General features: G+C 28.5%; 1 protein-coding gene across 4 annotated transcripts; it reads left to right on the top strand.

Moving 5' to 3' along the window:
* The first annotated feature begins 429 nt into the window (after window positions 1-429).
* On the top strand, window positions 430-10832 carry LOC107885560. 4 transcript variants are annotated; one of them, XR_003840123.1, is made up of 6 exons: window positions 430-562; window positions 2672-2871; window positions 3901-4111; window positions 4286-4788; window positions 8459-8676; window positions 8754-10832. XR_003840123.1 is itself a non-coding variant. In XM_029492399.1 (4 exons), exons 2-4 carry the CDS (start codon window positions 2788-2790, stop codon window positions 4378-4380), a joined length of 390 nt encoding a protein of 129 aa, XP_029348259.1. In that variant the 5' UTR covers window positions 430-562; window positions 2672-2787; the 3' UTR covers window positions 4381-5002. The 4 variants fall into 4 exon arrangements, 1 of the variants encoding a protein (XP_029348259.1); XR_003840125.1 differs by lacking the exons at window positions 8459-8676; window positions 8754-10832 and adding exons at window positions 6177-6250; window positions 6630-7135; XR_003840124.1 differs by lacking the exons at window positions 8459-8676; window positions 8754-10832 and adding an exon at window positions 6177-6387.
* Window positions 10833-11383: the final 551 nt, after the last annotated feature.

Here is an 11383-nt window from a genome sequence, read left to right as displayed (position 1 = left end):
TATGTGGTATGTATATTACCCACAAACTTCTATACTACACTAGATAAGGAACTCCTATACAATTTACATTGTTACAATTGAAGCTCAGCTATTTTGTCGGTTAATAATTGTAAAACATTACATTTATTATACAAAATATAATAGGAATAACATCGTTTTTAATGGACAAATAAAATAGTAAATGTAAAATGACTAAGCTACAGGTTTAGAAATAATAAAATACAATACAAAATAAATCATAATTAATCTTATTTGTCATATGAAGTACCATGCAATTGCCAGCCGACCTTGAAGCTTCAACTCATGGTGGGAGTTCGCAATCTAGTACTATAATATAGAAATCTGTGATATTACCGGCCTCCCACCAATTGTTCCCAAGACCGACGACCGGCTAACGACGCCCGTCGGTTTACGTACTCACGTCTCTACTCTTCCTGCAGCCGACGGTGACACATTGGCGCAAAATATTATTGTACATCAGCGTTTCTCTTTTGAAAACATGGAGTAGCGACCGTTGAAGTTTCCCGGCGACGCCCGAGGGAAGAACGTCTGGTGAAAAAGGGTTAGTATGTTAGTATAATATGTATGTATGTATTATTATGATCATTGTTATTATTATTATTATTATTATTTTGTATGTATCTGGCCGGTACAACACGTATAGTGAATTATACATTTATATTAAATATACGTTCTAACCGCTTAAAGGAGCCGTTTGAGATTATCATTTATTCTTATTAGAACTATTATTAAAAATATCATCGTTATTTTATAAGTCTGACTAGTCTGAGTTTAACGCCCGTTACGATCTCTCGGCACCAGCTTAATATATTTAATTTTATTTATCTAAATATTGTGTATTGAGTTCTATTTTATAATTATTATTACTGTGATACCTGTGGTTCCATAATTTTGTCCCGGGGCCTCTTATTATATTATTAGAGTAAAAGAAATCCATGAAATTATGAAAACATCTATTAAATCTAATAATTTAGGTAATTGGGTTTAATATATCTCATTGCCAAATTTAAGTCTAAATGCAGTTATTTTTTTATATTGTCATCATTATGTTACGGTTGTTATCTATAATATGTATATATACGATTAAAACCGCGGAAGCGATAGTTAGGTACATTACCATTATCGTATTTTATAAAACAAAATATGCACCTATATATATGTAGTATTAATATCAAATATTTTTAAATTTTTTTCCTATCAGAATAAAATACGCACAAGAATAACCTTGATTCAAATATTTGTCTTCATGCTATCACTAAACAATCCGCTAATCTGTGTAAACCACTTATCTTTCGTCAAGGCTCACGCGACGGTGTTCGAAACTGTTTTTTTTTAAGGTTTTGTTTTAACGTTTCTTCAGTAGATTGTATATTCGTAAAAACTAAAAATTATGTTCTGACGAAGCGGTCGGCTATACGGGTACGGCGGACCTAGCTCGCAGATGGCATAAGTTCCAGTGACTCTTCGGAGTTCCGTGAGGCGAGTTTCCGATAAGGCACCCGCCTGGCGTGCAGCTATCATGGTCCGACAATGCCTACAGTCCGAACCCAGATCCGATTATTCGGTAGCGTCAATGCCGTGGAATTACATACGAATCTATTCGAAACGAAAACCACAAAAAAATACATTTCGTCCGTCCGTTGTGGATGTGTATTTACATCCCGGAATATATAAGATATTATATTATAATATCTACATTAGCATTATAAATATAAATATAATATATTATTAATTGTGACGTTTTAAAGACATAAACACGTACGTTCAAATCACCTAAGGAATATGGTATGGTATGTACTGTGTATCCGTGTTGTCCATTTATTATATCAATTATTCTAATAATTTTTAAACTAAATAAAACAATTAATGTACCATAAGTAAATGTATGTAATAAATTTGTATTTAAATTTAAGTTTAAATCCCCATGCGCAAAAAGTGAATTCGAATGCGATGACACGATGTTATATTGTTCATAGACTTAAAGTGTATTACAGTGTTGAGTGATATCTAGATAAATTTATCTAGATTCATATTAAGTAGAAATTTTGTGAATTTTTTTTATACGTAATGAACTTACTGTATCATTCACTGCAGTCAGCTGATCGACGATTCCTCCGGCTTATCGCGCGTCGTTATCACTAATCACAATCAACCATTATTATTATTATGATTTCGTCGTTTTTTTACGATTTTCCGGACTTTTTGGCCCCCATCGGTTAGGTTCGGGACGTTTTCATCTAATATTGTAATTTGTAATCAATAATATGAAAATAATAATATTGATAATTGAGTAATGAGTTTTGACCATTTAGTCATTTGAACATTGAACATTAAATAAATAAATACTTTTCCATTTTTCACTCATTCACGGTTTTCTTGTTGTCTATTTGTTTATTTAAGGTTTATTATGATTTATGAGTTTAAGTGATTTAATAGAAAATTATTTCCGTATGAGTATTACTTATAAGTGTATAATAACAAATTCCATGTTTTTTCCATAATTATTATATATTAATTTTTTTTATACAATTGAAATTGCCGCAATAAAAATATAAGCCAATCAGTGCACTTCAGTACACATCATGCCACCAATTGCCCGTTCTATCTTGATGTTTACCTATTTAATATATTTATTATTCTTTATTTATAGCACACTCTAGAACCGCGGTGCCGGTTGCGTTGAAATGAACTGACTCATATTTGTATATAATATAACCATCGCAGTGACGAGAGTTCGAGAAAAAAGTATTTTACAAAGTTCAAACAATGTCGACTACTATCAAAGAATTTTTAATAGAAAGATCCATACCAGATGCCGACTATATAGATCATGAAATGGAAGTTAAAAAGGTAACAATTTCTTGTATTAAACGATAATATTTAAATGAGCTCTGAAATATTGGTTAGTGATGTCTGATTGTCATGATACACCACGTAAAAAAATATGACCGACGATCGTAGTTATACATTGATAACAATTGTTCATATTCTTATTTGTATGTTATTTTACATAGTATATGTATAGCTATACTGTAATTATGAGTATAATGTGTCTTTACACCATAGCCGTAGATAACACATTTAGTAATCAAACTGGTTTGGCGGTTTCGACTTTAACACTATATTTAAGCGGGTTTTTTTTTACAGAATTTTTTACACACGGTTTGTCAGTCTGAATATTTTATATTGTTATTATTTATTATAGCCTATTAATACAATTAATAACTATTAATATTGAAATATTATAATTTTTTATTCGTGTCTATGGTGATAAACAAACCGTTAGAAATTAAAATCCCATTTTTAGCGGTTTTTCGTAATTTGTCGGCGGTTTTTCCCGTAGCATTAAATAACTATTGAGAAAATCAAAAAATGACCTCCTAAAGTACTATCTCGATCCAATTTGATAAAAGATAAGGTAGGTACTATTATATTGAAATCAAAGCACTCCTTTTGGTAGAAATTTTGTACACCTACAGGATAAAAAAAAAATAAATTAACACCATTGTAAAACCACTAGCTCCATCGCTCCGCTCAGAGTCTAATACAGTTACGTTATACGTTTTAGTACATACCTATAAAATGGTATCATAGATGCACGTCATTCCTATATGTTGCATGTGTGTTAGATAAAAACATAAAATATCCACTTCCAATTTTTTTAAATCCATTATGCATCTTAAAAATTCCAACGATTTGCGATTAAGAGCTCTAGTGCCGGGCCTGTTATTCCAGCCCTGTCTTACCAAAAGTACAAAAATTTGATCAGCCCATATAAATGTAGGGTAAGGCAAATGCCCCTCCCCCTCTGCCCCAAATGAAGCCATTGTTCTCAATATGTGCTTACTACCTTGTTTTAAGTATAAATTATATTTCTAGGTGAGAACTATTAATCGTGGTGTTACAAGAAAAGTACGAGTACAAAAAACATTTTACAAGTCAGATTTGATTGATGTGGCTAAAGAATTATTTTTTCCTGATGGAAGATCATCTAAAGGAATGATTGGTGAATTTTCAATAAATTTATTTGACTTCCAGAAAAATTATTTACCTGATGACATGTCAGTAGGTGAATTATATGATAAAACAGGTAGTTAATATTAAAATAGTTGTTCGATAAATAATAATTTTTATTTGTTTATTTTATCGTGAAATGTGTTTATTATTTGTATATTATTCAACTTTTTATTTAAATAGGTTTTTTACTATGACCTAATATATTTTATATTCAAATATAATATTTGTATTTTTTTATATTATTTAGGTTTGAATTCATTAAGATTTTATTTGGCAACAAAGCAGACAAATTCAACTATTTGGTTCCCTGTTGGTAAAAAAAAAAAAAAAAAAACATACTGATACTTCTAGTATAGTTCAATTTTAATTTTTAATACTAATTTCAACTCGTTAGATTTTTTTCTATATTTTGTAGGAAAAACTTTTTCATTTTTTTGTTTTATTAGCACTTTTAAGACATTAAAATGCTAGTTAATTTTGAGGAATTAAGTAAAGTAATTTGAAACCGTAATACGTAAACTATCCAAAACGTCCAAAATCTATTTCCTACAAATCACAGAAAAGAGGCTGACGAATTCAAATATTTTTTTTCAAAATTGAAATTTAATCATTAGAAGTATGTTAATTTTTCGCCAGCATATTATTCATTGTCGCGAGTGAAGAAAAACATTTTTTGAGAGTGCTTTCGTTGACTTGTGCACACGCGTACGTGTGCTATGGAACATGGTCGTGGCCGTTCGCCTGCAGCCGGTAGATATGAAATCTATTGTTATCGAATTCGAATTTTTTCGATATAATAATATTGTATATTTTACACATACATATAGAACCGCACTCACACTAATAATCATTTACGACTAACACAAAGATTACAGGCGGCGAAGACAAGATTATAACTTGCCTAAATTGTTCCCCTTAAATAATAGCCACTAAGAGGCAGGTACGGATCCAGAGCAACAATTTTTTTACATCACAAATACAATTATAATAAAATAATATACTTTATTCTTAATTTAAAAATGTCATAATAGTAGGTATCGGTAATCAATGTGATATATAAAGCGGCAGTGTGAAAAAAAGTTTATCTGTTATTTAATATATAATAATTATATTTATAAAAAATATGCCTAGATCCGTCCCTGCTAAGAGGCGCCTTATCATATCATATTTTTACTTTTATAGTTTTATTAGAGTCCCACCAAAAGTTATTGGGTAATATAAATTATAAATATCTTAATATAAAATAGATCACTACGATCGAAAAAACACGTTCGGTGGTCCGGTATAAATCAGATATCAGCTATTGAAGTAAAGTAGGACAACATTATATGATCAAAGGCCCCACAAAAATTGGCGTAGTTTTCAATATACATACAAACTTAGGTTTTTATTTTTTTGGAATTGGATGATAACGAAATATTTAATATAGATTTATTTATAAAACAAACGTATATTTAGTAGACCGCAATTATTATTATACGAAATACCTCCTCTCTCACGACACCCCAAATGATTGATTTATGATATTATTTATATTTATATATTATATTATAATATATATGTATGTGATGTGCATTTCTTATGGAATTTTCTTTATACATGAGCGTCACGGTTCTTTGCTTATTTGTTAATATTTTTTAATATTTTTGTAGTGTGCAGTGTAACGATATATTATTATCTTGTCAGTAAATTATAATATGTGTTACTTTTTACGCCAAATAATTCATATAGATATTAATTATTATACCTACTTATTATTATTATTATTATTATTATTACGAGTTATGAGATATGACAAATTACATAAAGCATTATACGAGTAGGCGCTTGTACATTTGTGGCAACTAAATTTCGAAGCATGTACCTAATGAATCATTCAATTTTTTTTTTTTTTTTTGTTATTTTCACCAATATATAAATTTGTAACATTGGACGATTCCGATAATATGACGTTTATCTTTATTGTCACTCGTATATTATATCGTTTAATGTTTGTTTATATTAGATATAGGTACTTACAACTAATTTTTAAAACGCAGCGATGAACTCTTTTTCAATTGAATTTACACCCGGTGCCACTTTACCAAATGTTGGGCAATTCATTATATAAAGTTTAAAAATGATATTTTGTGTTTTAGTTGCCACCTCAAGTGTAATTCTTTTCAAAAATCTACTGTCAAGTACCAATTAAGGAAGGGACGGAACGGCAAAGGTGAGCAAGTTGATGGAAATAATTAACTAAAGTGAAGTTAAGAGGACACAAGATCGATGAGTTGAAAGTTAACAGTTAACAAATTATAAATTTAACTCGATAAGCTTAAACTTAATATAGAAAAAAATATCAACTTAACACAGTTTAAAAAAAGTTAATCTATACTTTTTAATTAGTAATAGTATGTAAATCACATAAAGAGTGAATGTGTCTTTCTAATTTCTAATTCATTAATCATACAAAAACAATTTTATTGAACTTTTATTAACATTTTCATTACTATTAATTTAGACGATATTTAAACGTTTGGTATTATTATTTTCACCTTTATTTGTGAACTATGAATAATCTTAAAAAATGTTTTCTTAATTATTTTCAGAATTACAATGAAAAAAACTAAAAATTGCGCGTATTTTGATTGGCTGTAACTTGCTCAATTTTGGACTTAGAAAAATGGATCAACTACCAAATTCCATTAAAAAATTAGGCAAAAAAAACTAGTAGTTAAAATAGGGTTGTAATTTAAGAAAAAAAAGTTGTATTGCACATGCGCAAGTCTAATTAAGTTAAAAAAATTCATAGGCCATCAAAAAGTGTATTTTTATGTCATAACAACCAAATAGAAAACAGAATTCAAATTACATTGCCCTACTCAAAGACATTGAGTGTTCTCAATTAGCGATTACACACTGTATATATATATAGGTAACGGAATTACGCTTCAAATCAGTATACCTACCTATATACCTATAATAATAATATCTTACGCCACTATGTAAATGTAGCACTTGCAACACCAGAAAATCATAAAGATAGGTACATATAGTTTTTATTTTCAAAAGTATATCTATGTTTGTTTCTTAAATTAGAATAAAATCATAAACATATTGAAACTACTCGAGTTAGAAATACATAAACAATTTTCTGTTTATATAATTATATCTAAGAAAAAAAATAATATATACCATATTTATAAGATTATATAAAATTTTTGACGTTTTAATTATTAAATAAGAATATTTAAAATAAATAAAATTTATAAAAAAGCGGGTAAGTGGATGTGGCTCTGTTGTACAGAAGGTTACAAGTGTATAATGGATTATATTAAACTCGAATTCAATGATTTAATAATATCATAGTATAAGAAAAACGATTCTGAGCGGAGACGGTTTGTCAGTCTGAATATTTTATATTGTTATTATTTATTATAGCCTATTATTAATACAATTAATAACTATTAATATTGAAATATTATAATTTTTTATTCGTGTCTATGGTGATAAACAAAGCGTTAGAAATTAAAATCCCATTTTTAGCGGTTTTTCGTAATTTGTCGGCGGTTTTTCCCGTAGCATTAAATAATTATTGAGAAAATCAAAAAATGACCTCCTAAAGTACTACCTCGATCCAATTTGATAAAAGATAAGGTAGGTACTATTATATTGAAATCAAAGCACTCCTTTTGGTAGAAATTTTGTACACCTACAGGATAAAAAAAAAATAAATTAACACCATTGTAAAACCACTAGCTCCATCGCTCCGCTCAGAGTCTAATACAGTTACGTTATACGTTTTAGTACATACCTATAAAATGTTTGTTGAAATATTTGTTTACACAATCATATACTTGTGCAAATGAAACTAATAATATAAACCCACCTTATAAAGGGTCTTTATGCCCAATATACACTAATACCTACTGTATGGTGGTGATGATCTAAGATAAATAAAAATGTATAATATATTTAAGGAGTGCAATGCTTTCTACTAAAACAAGACATTGAGGGTGTTTTTGTTGTACTTCAGTGTATTTGTTTTTTTTTATTATGACGACTTTAATGTGTGCCCACTGTTATTTTTTAAATGTTCATAATTTTGCTATATCACCTGATTTTGTGTATTCGGCATAACCAAATAAGAAATATTTTTAATGTTAGGTATATAGACAAAACCGTTTTCTGTTAAATGTGATTTAATAAAATAAAAAGATTGAGTGGGTTTAAAAACAAATTTTACTCCCATATTGAGTAACTTATTAAAATGAACTATCCTTGGCATACCCTAAACACATCCTTCTCTTCCACCTTTGCGTAATTTGATCTAATTTGATTCTTTCTAATTTGTATAGCATATATATTTTTTTTGTTTAGATAATCACAATAGCGTCCAATCAATACAAGTTTATTTAATTGAAAAATTGTATTTCAGATTGATATAGCTGTTCTAAAAACAATGTCCACCGATGATCGCATATGAAAAATGTTCTTACCTAATTAATATGGAGATCGTTTAGCGTTGTTAATTTTTTCAAAACAAACCAGATTATCCAAACGAAAAAGCTCCCTCATTGATAAGTTGATGTCTAAGGTAAAAAAAAATAATGACGACATTAATGAGTCAAAACCGAAACTCCAAATAAAAGGCAGGTGCATTATTAATTTAACATGACAAGTTTTTATAGTGAATTTAAAAAAAAAATTATGTTTTTATTTGTTTAATATAGCCTAGTCTTCAAAAATAGATCACTAGCGAGATATGTTGAAATTGGATGGCTTAATTTTGATATGTCGCCGTATAAACAGGTATTATTATAATAAAGGGAAATTCATGGTTATGTTTTCAAGTAATTTTTGTTTTTTGTGTTATTTACACCAAAAATATCAAAAAAAACCTACGTATAGTTTTAATATTATCACGGTTATACCGTCCTCGCTATTCTCACCGTCGCTTGGATTCGTTTTTTTTTTACGTAAATAGTAATATTGAATCAATTTCGTCAGCATTTACAGCTTAGTTCTGTGCACACGTCTGGTTTTATTGCCACTGCGCCACCGCAAATATGACGTAAATAATATTATATGATAGAATTGTGCAGTCATAGCAACTGACTCAATGACGATGTAAACCCAATACCTAAAACTGTACAGCAAATCGGTACTCAGTGGTTACCAACTTTCCCCCTTTTTTTTTTGTTACTTAAAAAAACTGTCAATATATACGTTTGACTGTGTGAGCCACCGCACATTGCCTTTTTTTGTAATTTTTTGTATCACATTTCAGTACAACAGACATACACACGGTTATTCACAGTATTAATAATAATTATATTTAGTACATTATACTAATAATAATTTGTTTAAATTATATTACACGTTTCTAACGCCTAAAATTAAATTGTCGTGTTTTCAACGTGACGCTTGTTTTTCTATATGAACAAAAATAATTCGAAGACTTAACTGAGACAAACAAGTCCACCACAACACAAAATGTATAGTGACAAATAATATAATATTATGAAGATTTTATGTTTAAAACGAAGATATTAAACGAAGGAGTTTTCACATACGTTTAGGCATTTGAAATTAGAAACATCAGTATTTACTAGCATTGTGCCATTGTATTATTGTAAAATACAACATTGTCAATATGATATTTTAAAATATTAAGAAATACCTACTTACTCTTTATAAAACCCAACAATTTAGAATTGTTTTTAAGTGAATCTGTAAAATTCTGCTGTATTCAGTGTAGGCCTGGGATCTAAAGGGCCCAGAAGGTAAGTTATTCAAAGTAGTTATATGATAATCACATATTATGTGATATGGACACTAAATGTCTCGGTCAGAATGGTCAGTTTTGTATTTTTTGGCCCGGCACTCAGTGTTAAAATAATTTTAAAAAATTGGTACATTTTTTTAATTTTTGTTTTTTCAAATACCATTTTTTTTTATTATACTTCATAGTAGAATAATGTCATAATATTATATTATTCGATAGATATAAAATAATCACTGCTCAGGAATTGAGTACAGGCTATTCTTTTACTAAAAAAATCAAGTCACTTTAATATTATACGAGCGTTTTCAATAAACGTCCAATGATTCAAATTCTATAATTTTAGTCGTTAGACATTGTCGATGAGCAAATATAAAAAATCCAAAAACATAAATTCATATATTTATACATTCATATGTATATATATTTAAGATTCTATACACGGTCGACGGGTATAGTCGACATATATAACTCTGTCCTGGTCGCCGGTGTCGACTACACGTCCACAAATATAGTGTTCACTTTGACGGTTCTTAATTTTGACTGGCGATGAGATAACGTTTTCAAATATATTATAGGCCATCAGGTACTGTCTCAAGAATCTAATGGTATAATTGGTTTTTAATTTTTGTTTGTTTTTAGTGCATGTATTTATTTTTTACCCGAAATGACAATGTCTTCGAACGATCGTAAACAATAACATACCATTTTATAATATACTCTATTATTGTTGTTACATCTGGATGTATAAAGCGTGTTTTTTCAATATACAGAATGATTAAAAAATATAAAATTATTTTCATCACAAATCATTGAATTTATTTTTGAAATTAGAATTATTACGAGCAGAACCATCAGTATTTATATTTTATTTACTTTTACACTTTAATTATTTGTATAACAATAAGATTGTTCTTAATAAGTAAACCCGTGTATAAATTATTTATTTTTTAGTTTTTTATTGCCAAAATTGCAATATGTTTTATGCGCCTTTCAAAAATATAATATAAAAAAAAAAGGTGGGTAAGTGGATGTCGCTCTGCTGTACAGTAGGTTACAAGTGGGTCACTGTATAATGGATAGTATTAAATTTGAATTCAATGATATAATATCACTGTATATGAAAAACGATTCTGAGCGGAGACGGTTTGTCTGTCTAGGTATTAGACATACCTATTATAGGTATACCTACTTATTTATAGTATTAAAAAAAAATTGACCTATAATAGGTATTAATAATAAATTCCAAATTAATCATAACACAATATCCATCAGGTAACGCGTTATACATCAACAACAAACCATGGTACTATCATAAATATATAATATTATACTTTAGAAGTTTTAAGTACCCACAAATAATATTATACAATCATTACAATCACAACAAAATAACTAAAAAATTATTCCAGGTTTTTTAATATGTAATTTCGTCCAAATATTAACTTAAAATGACTATAAAAATAAACTGTGCTTATGTATTTCTTAGAATTTTTGGTAACAGAATTAAATATTTACGTGGAATCTTGTTTAAAATTTTCAATCCTTAGATATAAAGTTGACATTTTATAATTTTTA

Source organism: Acyrthosiphon pisum, unplaced genomic scaffold (assembly GCF_005508785.2).
Source record: "Acyrthosiphon pisum isolate AL4f unplaced genomic scaffold, pea_aphid_22Mar2018_4r6ur Scaffold_2142;HRSCAF=2659, whole genome shotgun sequence".
In the NCBI taxonomy this organism is placed as follows: domain Eukaryota; kingdom Metazoa; phylum Arthropoda; class Insecta; order Hemiptera; family Aphididae; genus Acyrthosiphon; species Acyrthosiphon pisum.
This window is presented reverse-complemented; position numbering and strand designations above follow the sequence as displayed.

Excerpts from the sequence above, each read along its gene's own strand:
- LOC107885560 (XM_029492399.1), top strand. The coding sequence starts at position 2,788 with ATGTCGACTACTATCAAAGAATTTTTAATAGAAAGATCCATACCAGAT. Across the intron at positions 2,872-3,900 it reads ATGAAATGGAAGTTAAAAAG|GTGAGAACTATTAATCGTGG; the intron begins GTAACAATTTCT and ends TTATATTTCTAG. Across the intron at positions 4,112-4,285 it reads TGAATTATATGATAAAACAG|GTTTGAATTCATTAAGATTT; the intron begins GTAGTTAATATT and ends TATATTATTTAG.